The sequence below is a fragment of the Lolium perenne genome, chromosome 2, assembly GCF_019359855.2.
Source record: "Lolium perenne isolate Kyuss_39 chromosome 2, Kyuss_2.0, whole genome shotgun sequence".
In the NCBI taxonomy this organism is placed as follows: Eukaryota; Viridiplantae; Streptophyta; class Magnoliopsida; order Poales; family Poaceae; genus Lolium; species Lolium perenne.
Window position 1 is genome coordinate 254614195 of NC_067245.2, and position 13966 is coordinate 254628160.

The 13966-nt window shown below is 42.4% G+C and overlaps 1 protein-coding gene across 1 annotated transcript; it reads left to right on the plus strand.

Annotated features, from left to right (window-relative positions):
- Window positions 1–9168: 9168 nt before the first annotated feature.
- On the plus strand, window positions 9169–10562 carry LOC139835312 (uncharacterized). Its single transcript, XM_071825186.1, has 2 exons — window positions 9169–9610; window positions 10166–10562. Exons 1-2 carry the CDS (start codon window positions 9353–9355, stop codon window positions 10538–10540), a joined length of 633 nt encoding a protein of 210 aa, XP_071681287.1. The 5' UTR covers window positions 9169–9352; the 3' UTR covers window positions 10541–10562.
- The last annotated feature ends 3404 nt before the right edge of the window (window positions 10563–13966 follow it).

Sequence of the window (13966 nt, forward strand, 5' to 3'; positions counted from 1 at the left end):
CATACCGATGTGTGCGGACCAATGAGTGTAGCCTCGCGCGGTGGTTATCGTTATGTTCTAACCTTCACAGATGATCTGAGTAGATATGGGTTGATGACCCACAAGTATAGGGGATCGCAACAGTCTTCGAGGGAAGTAAAACCCAAATTTATTGATTCGATACAAGGGGAGGTAAAGAATACTTATAAGCCTTAACAACTGAGTTGTCAATTCAGCTGCACCTGGAAAAGCACTAGTAACATGGGTGATGTGAAAGCAGCAATAATATGAGAGCAATAGTAATAGTAACACAGCAGCAGTAGCAGTAACACAGAGGCAATGGCACCAGAAAATAGTTGATACTACTTCCAATGTCATATAGAATGAGTATATGATGATGAGAGATGGACCGGGGTTCCCAGCGATCTACACTAGTGGTAACTCTCCAATAACAAGTGACAAGTGTTGGGTGAACAAATTACAGTTGGGCAATTGATAGGATTGAAATAGCATTAAGACAGAACATCAATTCATTAATAATGTAGGCATGTTTTCCATATATAGTCATACGTGCTCGCAATGAGAAACTTGCATAACATCTTTTGTCCTACCAGCCGGTGGCAGCCGGGCCTCAAGGGAATCTACTGGCGATTAAGGTACTCCTTTTAATAGAGCACCGGAGCAAAGCATTAACACTCGGTGAAAACATGTGATCCTCATATCACAGCCTTCCCCTCCGGTTGTCCCAATTTCTGTCACTTTGGGGCCTCGGGTTCCAAACAGCAATATGTGCAAACAACTTGTAGATACAATCTATTTTCTTCATGTGTTCTCTGGATATTCCTCCTGGCATTATTAAGCAACTCAACAGAATCATCAGGCATTGTCTATGGAGTGATAGAAAATCTGATTCGAAAGGTAAATCACTAGCAGCATGGGACATGATCTGTAAACCCAAACAGAAGGGAGGTTTGGGAATTTTGGATTTTAAGAAGCAGAATGAGGCTTTGTTAATGAAGCATCTACACAAGTTCTATAACAAGGAAGATCTACCATGGGTGAAATTAGTATGGAGTTATTATCCCAATGGGGTTCCTCAAGCTACAAATCTGTGTGGGTCTTTTTGGTGGAGGGACATTATGAAATTAGTGGATAAATACAGAGCAGTGTGTACTGCAACAGCTGTGGCAGGTGATTCTATTCTTTTTTGGAATGATAAATGGAATGGGATTCTTTTCTCAGAGAAATACCCAAGACTGCACTCCTTTGCTTTGGACACTCTGCTTTCTGTCAAGGAAGTAATTCAATGTCAAGACAGATCATCTCTCTTCTATCTTCCTTTGTCCCAACAGGCTTATGAGGAATTCAATAACCTGCAGCTTTTCCTTGACACCATTAGTCTGAACAGTTCTGGTACTGATGTTTGGGTAACAATTTGGAAGCAGGGTATTTTCTCATCTCAACTTTTCTATAATCACTGCTTTTCACATCTGCCAAATAGTAGACTGCATTCTTGGATATGGAAGTGTAAAGTGGTCTTGAGAATCAAGGTTTTTGCATGGCTCTTGGTCAGTGATAGGTTGAATACTAGGGATATGTTGCGCAGAAGAAACTGGAATGTCACTTCAGATTTTACCTGTGTGTTATGCCCCACTCATACTACTGAAGATTGGATACATCTTTTCTTTGATTGTAACTTCAGCAGGAGGATATGGAATTATTTACAAATTGAGTGGACTCAGCATGACACAATTGAGGAGATGTTTATTGCAGCCAGGAAGGTGTTCTCCAAGCCTTTTTTCACAGAAGTTGTTATTTTAGCCTGCTGGCACATTTGGAAACAGAGAAATGGAGCAATCTTTGAGAATATCAGACCCTCCTTTGTTTCCTGGAAGAGACAGTTTGTGCATGAAGCCTCTTTGCATGTGCATAGAGTGAAAGACAAACATTATGACATGTTTAAATTATGGATTGACAATCTCTTGTAACTTTTTTCTTTTTCTTTCTTCTTTGTATATATCTTTCTGTACAGTTGGTTGAGTTTAAATAAAATGCTGTGGGGGTTTTGCCCCACAGTTTCATGGTAAAAAAAACAATAACTTCACAAACTTTATAGATAGACTAAACATAATGTAACAATCCATCGGATCCCAACAAACACAACACCGATTACATCAGATGGATCTCAATCATGTAAGGCAGCTCATGAGATCATTGTATTGAAGTACATGGGATAGAGAGTACCAACTAGCTACTGCTAGAACCCGTAGTCCATGGGGGAACTACTCACGGAGCATGATGGAGGCGGTGGCGTCGATGGAGATGGCTTCCGGGGGCACTTCCCCGTCCCGGCGGCGTGCCAGAACAGAGATTCTATCCCCCGAATTGGAGTTTCGCGATGGCGGCGGCGCCCCTGGAGTCTTTTTGGAGTTTCGTCAATTCGTATCGCGTTTTTAGGTCGCAAGGGACTTTATAGGCGAAGAGGCAGAGTCGGAGGGGCCACGGGTCCCCCTCCCCATGGGCTGGCGCGGCCAGGGGGCCACCCGCGCCGCCATATGGTGTGGGCCCCCTGCTGCTCGCCTCCGACTCTCCTTCGGTGTTCTGGAACCTTCCGGGGAAAATAAGATATTTGGTCTTTGTTTCGTCGAATTCCGAGAATATTGCCTGAACAGCCTTTCTGGAACCAAAAACAGCAGAAAACAGGAACTGACACTTCGGCATCTTGTTAATAGGTTAGTTCCGGAAAATGCATAAAATCATTATAAAGTGCGAGCAAAACATGTAGGTATTGTCATAAAACTATCATGGAACATCAGAAATTATAGATACGTTGGAGACGTATCAAGCATCCCCAAGCTTAGTTCCTACTCGCCCTCGAGTAGGTAAACGATAAAAAGAATAATTTCTGTAGTGACATGCTACTTACATAATCTTGATCATACTATTGTAAAGCATATGAGATGAATGAAGTGACTCAAGGCAACGATCTATATTTGCTAATCAAATAGATAACATATAGCAAAACTTTTCATGAATAGTACTTTCAAGACAAGCATCAAACAGTCTTGCATAAGAGTTAACTCATAAAACAATAAATTCAAAGTAAAAGCATCGAAGCAACACAAAGAAAGATATAAGTTTCAGCAGTTGCTTTCAACTTTCAACATGCATATCTCATGGATAATTGTCAACACAAAGTAATATGATGTATGCAAATAAGTAAGTATGTAAGAATCAATGCACAGTTGACACAAGTGTTTGCTTCTAAGATAGAAAGGAGTAGGTAAACTGACTCAACATAAAGTAAAAGAAAGGCCCTTCACAGAGGGAAGCAGGGATTAAATCATGTGCTAGAGCCTTTTAAGTTTTGAAATATTATAGAGAGCATAAAAGTAAAGTTTTGAGAGGTGTTTGTTGTTGTCAACGAATGGTAGTGGGCACTCTAACCCCCTCATCCAATAGACTTTCAAAGAGCGGCTCCCATGAAGGACGTTATTTCTACCAGCAAGGTAGATCATCCCTGTTCTCTTTTGTTTACACATGTACTTTAGTTTTATTTATGGTTGACACTCCTCCCAACCTTTTGCTTTCACAAGCCATGGCTAACCGAATCCTCGGGTGCCTTCCAACATTCACATACCATGAAGGAATGTCTATTTGCAAAATTAAGTTGCTTACTTATGAATCAGGGCAAAACATGTGAAGAGAATTATTAATGAAAGTTAATTAATTGCGGCTGGGAACCCCATTGCCAGCTCTTTTTGCAAAATTATTGGATAAGCGGATGAAGCCACTAGTCCATTGGTGATAGTCTGCCCAACAAGATTGAAAGATAAAACACCACATACTTCCTCATGAGTTATAAAACATTGACACAAATAAGAGATAATAAATTTTTGAATTGTTTAAAGGTAGCACATGAAGTATTTACTTGGAATGGCAGAGAAATACCACATAGTAGGTAGTTATGGTGGACTGATACGTCTCCGACGTATCGATAATTTCTTATGTTCCATGCCACATTATTGATGATATCTACATGTTTTATGCATACTTTATGTCATATTTATGCATTTTCCGGCACTAACCTATTAACGAGATGCCGAAGAGCCGATTCTGTTTTCTGCTGTTTTTGGTTTCAGAAATCCTAGTAAGGAAATATTCTCGGAATTGGACGAAATCAACGCCCAGGGGCCTATTTTCACACGAAGCTTCCAGAAGACCGAAGGAGAGACGAAGTGGGGCCACGGGGCGCCGCCACACTAGGGCGGCGCGGCCCAAGGGGGGCCCGCGTGGCCCTAGCGTGTGGGGCCCCCGTGACGCCTTCTGACCTGCCCTTCCGCCTACATATAGTCTTCGTCGTGAAACCCCCAGTACCGAGAGCCACGATACGGAAAACCTTCCAGAGACGCCGCCGCCGCCAATCCCATCTCGGGGGATTCAGGAGATCGCCTCCGGCACCCTGCCGGAGAGGGGAATCATCTCCCGGAGGACTCTTCACCGCCATGGTCGCCTCCGGAGTGATGAGTGAGTAGTTCACCCCTGGACTATGGGTCCATAGCAGTAGCTAGATGGTCGTCTTCTCCTAATAGTGCTTCATTGTCGGGTCTTGTGAGCTGCCTAACATGATCAAGATCATCTATCTGTAATGCTATATGTTGTGTTTGTTGGGATCCGATGGATAGAGAATACTAGGTTATGTTGATTATCAATCTATTATCTATGTGTTGTTTATGATCTTGCATGCTCTCCGTTATTAGTAGAGGCTCTGGCCAAGTTTTTACTCTTAACTCCAAGAGGGAGTATTTATGCTCGATAGTGGGTTCATGCCTCCATTAAATCTGGGACAGTGACAGAAAGTTCTAAGGTTGTGGATGTGCTGTTGCCACTAGGGATAAAACATCGATGCTATGTCCGAGGATGTAGTTGTTGATTACATTACGCACCATACTTAATGCAATTGTCTGTTGTTTGCAACTTAATACTGGAAGGGGTTCGGATGATAACCTGAAGGTGGACTTTTTAGGCATAGATGCATGCTGGATAGCGGTCTATGTACTTTGTCGTAATGCCCAATTAAATCTCACTATACTCATCATATCATGTATGTGCATTGTCATGCCCTCTCTATTTGTCAATTGCCCAACTGTAATTTGTTCACCCAACATGCTATTTATCTTATGGGAGAGACACCACTAGTGAACTGTGGACCCCGGTCCATTCTTTTACATCGAATACAATCTACTGCAATACTTGTTCTACTGTTTTCTGCAAACAATCATCATCCACACTATACATCTAATCCTTTGTTACAGCAAGCCGGTGAGATTGACAACCTAACTGTTTCGTTGGGGCAAAGTACTTTGGTTGTGTTGTGCAGGTTCCACGTTGGCGCCGGAATTCCTGGTGTTGCGCCACACTACATCTCGCCGCCATCAATCTTCAACTTGCTTCTTGGCTCCTACTGGTTCGATAAACCTTGGTTTCTTACTGAGGGAAAACTTGCCGCTGTACGCATCACACCTTCTTCTTGGGGTTCCCAATGGACGCGTGCTGTATGTGTATCAAGCAGATTTTCTGGCGCCGTTGCCGGGGAGATCAAGACACGCTGCAAGGGGAGTCTCCACATTCCAATCTCTTTACTTTGTTTTTGTCTTGCTTTGTTTTATTTACTACTTTGTTTGCTGCATTATATCAAAATACAAAAAAAATAGTTGCTAGCTTTACTTTATTTACTGTCTCGTTTGCATACTCTATATTAAAAACACAAAAAAATTAGTTACTTGCATTTACTTTATCTAGTTTGCTTTATTTACTGTTGCTAGAATGGGTACTCCTGAAAATACTGAGTTGTGTGACTTCACAACCACAAATAATAATGATTTCTTATGCACACCTATTGCTCCACCTGCTACTACAGCGGAATTCTTTGAAATTAAACCTGCTTTACTGAATCTTGTTATGAGAGAGCAATTTTCTGGTGTTAGTTCTGATGATGCTGCTGCTCATCTCAATAATTTTGTTGAATTGTGTGAAATGCAAAAGTATAAAGATGTAGATGGTGACATTATAAAATTAAAATTGTTCCCTTTCTCATTAAGAGGAAGAGCTAAAGATTGGTTGCTATCTCTGCCTAAGAATAGTATTGATTCATGGACTAAATGCAAGGATGCTTTTATTGGTAGATATTATCCCCCTGCTAAAATTATATCTTTGAGAAGTAGCATAATGAATTTTAAACAATTGGATAATGAGCATGTTGCGCAAGCTTGGGAAAGAATGAAATCTTTGGTTAAAAATTGCCCAACCCATGGACTGACTACTTGGATGATCATCCAAACCTTTTAGGGATTTCTATTTTCGTGCCCTCGGTTCCTTAGTTGTGCTCAGTTTTCCCCAGCTCCTTAGTTTTTCCTCAGTTTTCCCCAAGACCTTGTCTGAAACCATCACACGTGATGTAACGCCCGGTTGCCCGACGGTTGACCGTTATCTTCTGACTAGTGGGGCCACGTAGAGCCTGCAAAGACACGTTAGACCATCCATCTTTGTTTGACCGTAAGCATCGCTGTATCCCTGACCAAAACGCGAACGAGTGGGGCTTCGCTATATCAAATGACAAGTGGGGCCATGGCGCTGATACAAGGGGCAATACACGGGTAGGATTAGATTTTTAAACGGAGCTCTACAGCGATGGCACGGAGGAGGTGGCCTGCGGAGTGCCGAGATGAGATCGACGTCCACAAAGAACTGCATGAGGCGAGACCAGACGCATTAGATAGATATGAACTAGACGCGTTTAACCATGCAAAGAAGAGAAGAAATGGTCAACGACATCGACGACTACCTCAAAACTTTGACTGACCGTGTCCGACACGAACGCGAGCAATGTAGAGAAAACTAGTGTCTCTCCTTTCTGGCGTGTATAGATGGGTGCTAGAAGAGTGTGGTGGCGAAGGGAAAGACCTCGCGGTGGTCTGTGGCGTCCAACATAGCGGGGCGGCGTGGCCGTGCCCACATCGGCGTGGATGCATGTTCGGCATTGGCATCAGCATGTACGTTCGGCATTGGCCTCGGTGGTATCTCTGGTGTGTCAGTGATCGAATGAGGGGACGGGATTGAGGGTGCATCCCGACGGTGACCTAGCAGTGGCGTCGAGCATAGCCGTTCTGACCATGCCGATATCGGCATCGGCAAAGTTTGGAGGCTGTGGTGCTCGAATCAAAGAGGGATTTGTTTCTTGTACGCCAAAAGTGATTTGAAACAAGTTTCGTGTTGAAGGTTAGGTAACGAAAGTTTGTAACTAAGCCCAAAATTATACTAGCGCCATGGTGAGGTTCTTTTTGATAGAGCTATACGGTTGGGCAAACTTTTTTGACACTTTTTAGATAGGGTTCCTTGTTGTTACACGTATGGCATCATGTATGGCAAATTTGGGATCATTTGGAGATGTTCGAAAAAATCACTTTGCTTAAACGCATGCCGTTTCGTCTCACTGAAACCAGCTTTTCTAACAAGGTGATTTATTCTACCTCCTCTAAATGACCTCAAATTTCATACAGCTGATCTTCTATACATAGATAGATAGATTGTTTCGTTTTTATATTTTTCGAACTTTTTATTTCCCTTTATAATATCCAATTGATTTTCAGGTCAAAACCTCGAAAAACAACATCATGTATGGCATCATTTTCGCCATAAATTTCAAATTTTGTGAAACTTTCCCTTTTAGATATTCCTTGTTGTTATAGATATGGCATAATGTATGCCAAATTTGGTTAGGTCTCACTGAAACCAGCTTTTGTAACAAGTTAGGTTTTTTCGACCTTCTCAAAAGGGATTTTTTTCTACCTTCTCTAAATGACCTCAAAAATCATACAGACGATCTTCTATACAAAGATAGGTAGATTGTTTCGTTTTTATATTTTTTGAACTTTTATTTCCCTTTATAATACCCATTTGTTTTCAGATCAAAACCTCGAAAGTTAACATAACTAGATGGTGAACCCTTCCAAACTTCAAATACAGAGATAGATAGATTGGTTCGTTTATCATTTTTACCGTGAATAGTAATGGCTACAAGAAATCGGTGATGGTCTATCATTTTTTGCGTGAAAAGTAATGGCTACAACAAATCGGTGATGGTTTATCATTTGGGATTTTCGTGAAAATTAATGGCTACAACAAATCGGTGACGGTTTATCATTTTTTGCGTGAAAATTTATGGCTACAACAAATCGGTGATGGTTTATCATTTTTTGCGTGAAAAGTAATGCCTAAAAGAGTTTATAATTTTTAGCGCGTGAAAATAAATACGTAAAACCGCCATTTAGCAAACTTAGAGAGTGGAAGGTAACCGCCGACAGAGAGAGAGGGGGGTTATCCTGCCCGTTAGATCATACGATCAACGGTCGGCGGGCACGATCCGCGTGACATGGGCTAGACCAATCAGGGCAATGTTGCACGTGTGAGAGAATTTGTGGAGGGAGAGGGCAAAACTGAGTAGTATCAAGAAACCAAGGGCACCTATGTAATAAACAGACTAAGGGATTCAAATATGAGATTTAAAAAATGAAAAATGCGTGTTTTGTAGAATAAAACCCATCTTGGCCTATCTCAAACTATTTGCAATACAAATATACATGAGTGTGAGAATTGTGGCCTCATTTAGACAAAGTATGTTTTGGGGAAAGCTGTTTTGGGAAGGGCTTATTGTGGAAAACCATGCACCTTCATAGCTACTAGGTGATTTGAGAAGGCCTTTGAGAAGTGGCAATTTGTGGTAAAACTTGATTTATCTATGACTTATCTATGTTTTGAGAACTGACAATTTGTGGTAAAGACTCCATGAGTATGTGCCACTATTTTTCGGAATTTTTTGCACATTAAATGACTCATTTAACTAGTTAATCCCATTTGTTGACTGTCTGTTGACCAGCTACTTGAGGGTAAAACTGAGCATATTGCACTAGCCAGTACTAGCACTCAAGGGGAAAACTGAGCACACAAAAAATGCTAGTATAATGCTCGAGGTTATAACTGAGTATATCTAAATTTTCAGGGTTAGACTCGAGGACGCGTGTTGCGGTGCGTAAATGAAAGACGTGCAATATTTGACGCGTAGACGCCGGTCACGGTGCAAGTCGAAGATGTGCAATCGTGGACGCGTGGCGCATTGCATAAGTCCAAGACGTGCAGACGTGCAGCGGTGGACGCGTAGGACGCGGGTCGCATTAACCACCACTAGCCTTTATAGACGCCTCCTCCCACTATCTCTGTCACTCTCACTCGCCTACGCAACGCCGCCTCTCTCACGTCCCATCATCTTCTCCAAAGCAAAAAAACCCTCTCCCTCTCCCTCTCCTCTGCCGGCGAGATGGACAAGGAGAATGCCAATCCCATCGTCCACGGCGCCGTCGGCTCCAAGCGCGACGCCTCCCTCTTCGACGCCGTCCCCTCAACGGACGTCGCCGCCGTCCCCTCAACGGACGTCGCCGCCGCCTCCGCCGGTGCATCGGAGGCTGCTGCCGCCGGTCGCGGTCAGATCCCACCGGGATGGGACCCCTACGAGCCGGTGCCGTACGTCCCGCCCCCGAACCGCTACGACACCTCCATAGAGGACCCATGGAACGAGGTAATAACTACGGTTTGCTTCCTTTTTGTTCCCCATTCCTTTTTGAACCCTATTTGTGCTGGTGTAGATGGATCTGTGGATGGATGAGTATTGGGCTAATATTTGCGCCGATTTTATTCCATTTTGCTTTGATCCCTCCTTGATTTCGTTCAAGATTTGGGTTTCGGCCGTTCGGTTAATTTATGCAAGTAATAATGGGATCTCAATCAGTTAATTTATGCAAGTAATCATAGGATCTCAATCAGTTATTTTATGCACGAATCAAAAGATATCAACCGTTTAATTTTGCAAATAATCTGGAATGTGTTCAAGTTCAGATCTGGAATCTGTTTCTTTGCCTATGATGAATCGGTGGGCACAGATTTTTACAGGGAGGGTTCAGCGAACCATTTCTGTGTACAAATCTGTTGTGCATGAGCTTTGGTTCGCTTACACCGTCCCTGTAGACATATAATCGTGTCCACTCTAACTGAGGCTGCCTCTGTTTTTCCTAACTTTGTTATCATGCACGTTTGCAACTCATTCACTAATAAATTCCCGTTTGATATGGATCAGCTGTCTGGCAGCGACGTCGGCAGCGACGACGAGCACCATGACGTCAAGACTCGCCAGGTGCTGCGGAGGCTGCAGGTCGGCCAGTATGTCTCCTACCTCGACGTCGCCAAGGGTGTCTACAGGTGCCCCTTCTGCACTAGGAGGCTCGGCGGCACTGACTTCAACTGCGTCCTCACGCATGCCGAGAACATCGGCCACACCAACCCCAAGGTCGGCGCGTCGGTGAACCCCAACTCCTTCCGCGCCAAGCACTTGGCGCTCGGCATGCACCTCCGCAGCATCCAGCGGGTGGAGATCTCCGGCGGGCGCATGCCTCCGCTCAAGCCCAAGGCTCCCAAGGGGAGCAACAAGTGGAGGCAGAGGCAGATGGGGTAGGCGGAGTCCTGGACGTGTGCTGCTGCCTCCTCCATTTTGTTGTTGGGATCCCTTTGTTGTTAGTTAGGGATCCCTCGTTGTTATGTTGTTAGTATGATGGTGCTGTACTGCTGTGAAGAACCTCGAACCCTACTATGTTTGGCTGCTGAATGCAGCTTATTATCTATATTATCTATCCCTATTCTACTATATGACCTTGTGAATTTATCGTACATTCCCTGTAGATTTGCTTCTAGATTTAACTACATACATATGGACCAGATGGAGTACTAGATTGGGCTCCCTACTAGATTTGCTGCCATATTGGGAAAACAACCAGGGCCAAAAGGCACAAATAATAATTGAAGAAAGACAGAAATGCAAGCTTCTCTAGATTTGATACTAATTATGTGAAAAAAGGCAGAGAGAAGGAGGCAGAAAAGGTACTCTTAAAAGGGAAATGCCAATGGCCGAGAGAGACAAAACCCAGCTCCTGCTCACGTGCAACCAAACGCAATCTCGTCCTGTCCCACGCGGTCCCTTTCTACCAGCCCCACGCGACGCGGGCCCACACGACGCGGCCCCACACGTCAGAACGGAGCGGTCAACTTAACGGGAATCCTGCCGTCTGAGCTGCCTTCTGCGGGTTTCAAACAAGGACTTGGGGAAAAGTGAGGAAAAACTAAGGGGCTGGGGAAAACTGAGTACAACTAAGGAACCGAGGGCACGAAAATAGAAATCCCAACCTTTTATGCAGGACTGAATTTTTCTTCGCGGAACCTATTGGATTCAGCTGCTGGAGGTACCTTTATGTCCATCACTCTAGGCGAAGCAACAAAGCTTCTTGATAATATGATGATTAATTACTCTGAATGGCACACGGAAAGAGCTCCACAAGGTAAGAAGGTAAATTCTGTCGAAGAAACCTCTTCCTTGAGTGATAAGATTGATGCTATTATGTCTATGCTTGTGAATGGTAGGACAAATATTGATCCTAATAATATTCCGTTAGCTTCATTGGTTGCTCAAGAAGAACATGTTGATGTAAACTACATTAAAAATAATAATTTCAACAACAATGCTTACCGGAACAATTCTAGTAACAACTATAGGCCATATCCTTATAATAATGGCAACGGCTATGGTAATTCTTATGGAAATTCTTACAACAATAATAGGAACACACCCCCTGGACTTGAAGCTATGCTTAAAGAATTTATTAGTACACAAACTGCTTTTAACAAATCTGTTGAAGAAAAGCTTGGGAAAATTGATATACTTGCTTCTAAAGTCGATAGTCTTGCTGCTGATGTTGATCTTTTGAAATCGAAAGTTATGCCTAATGAAAATCATAATAATAAAATTGCTACTACAGCAAACGCCATCCAAGTTAGAATTAATGAGAATATAAGATTGATGGCCGAATTGCGTGCTAGGTGGGAAAAAGAAGAAAATGCTAAAGAAGATAATATAGCTAAAGTTTGGCCTATTACCACCACTAGCAATGCTAATGCTCCACATGTTGCTGCACCTCCTACTATTAATGGTAAAATAATTGGTGTTGGCAATGTTTCCACTTCTAATGCAAAGCGCGAAAAACTGCACAAATCGCTAAAAGCTGAAATCGCTTGTGATAAAACCGCTGAAATTTTTTCCAACATTGGGGATAATGATCCCATTGCTTTAGATTATAATGGTTTGGATTTTGATGATTGTCATATCTCTGAAGTTATAAAGTTCTTACAAAAACTTGCTAAGAGTCCTAATGCTAGTGCTATAAACTTGGCTTTCACAAAACATATTACAAATGCTCTCATAAAAGCTAGAGAAGAGAAACTAGAACGCAAAACTTCTATTTCTAGGAAGCTAGAGGATGGTTGGGAGCCCATAATTAAGATGAAGGTCAATGAATTTGATTGTAATGCTTTATGTGATCTTGGTGCAAGTATTTCCGTTATGCCTAAGAAAATCTATAATATGATTGACTTGCCACCATTGAAAAATTGTTATTTGGATGTTAATCTTGCTGATAATTCTACAAAGAAACCTTTGGGGAGAGTTGATAACGTTCGCATTACCGTTAACAATAACCTTGTCCCCGTTGATTTTGTTGTCTTGGATATTGAATGCAATGCATCTTGTCCCATTATATTGGGAAGACCTTTTCTTCGAACTGTTGGTGCTATCATTGATATGAAGGATGGTAATATTAAATATCAATTTCCTCTCAAGAAAGGTATGGAACACTTCCCTATAAAGAGAATGAAGTTACCTTTTGATTCTATTATCAGAACAAATTATGATGTTGATACTTCGTCTCTTGATAATACTTGATACACACTTTCTGCGCCTAGCTGAAAGGCGTTAAAGAAAAGCGCTTATGGGAGACAACCCATGTTTTTACTAAAGTACTTTTATTTTATATTTGAGTCTTGGAAGTTCTTACTACTGTAGCAAATTCTCCGTATCTTAGTTTTGTGCATTGTTGTGCCAAGTAAAGTCGTTGATAGTAAGGTTCATACTAGATTTGGATTACTGCGCAGAAACATGTTTCTTTGCTGTCACGAATCTGGGCCTAATTCTCTGTAGGTAACTCAGAAAATTATGAAAATTTATGTGAGTGATCCTCAGATAGGTACGCAACTTTCATTAAATTTGAGCATTTTCATTTGAGCAACTCTGGTGCCTCTTTAAAATTCGTCTTTACGAACTGTTCTGTTTTGACAGATTCTGCCTTTTATTTCGCATTGCCTATTTTGCTATGCTTGATGGATTTTTCGATTCCATTAACTTTCGGTAGCTTTATGTAATGTCCAGAAGTGTTAAGAATGATTATGTCACCTCTGAACATGTGAATTTTGATTATGCACTAACCCTCTAATGAGTTGTTTTGAGTTTGGTGTGGAGGAAGTTTTCAAGGATCAAGAGAGGGAGATGATACAATATGATCAAGGAGAGTGAAAGCTCTAAGCTTGGGGATGCCCCGGTGGTTCACCCCTGCATATTTCAAGAAGACTCAAGCGTCTAAGCTTGGGGATGCCCAAGGCATCCCCTTCTTCATCGACAACATTATCAGGTTCCTCTAGTGAAACTATATTTTTATTCCATCACATCTTATGTACTTTGCTTGGAGCGTCGATTTGTTTTTGTTTTTGTTTTGTTTGAATAAAGATGGATCCTAGCATTCTTTGTGTGGGAGAGAGACACGCTCCGCTGTTGCATATGGACAAATATGTCCTTAGGCTTTACTCATAATATTCATGGCGAAGGTTGAATCTTCTTCTTTTAATTGTTATATGGTTGGAAACGGGAAAGGGCCACACTGAGCGTCCCCCGGGGGATCAAAACTTTCGATCCCCCGCATGGACAGCGCGACACGTGTCCTTTCCGTCGGTCAAAGGTGGAAACGCACATGCTGACCAGTCCTCCCGATCTGCAAAGCAGTAG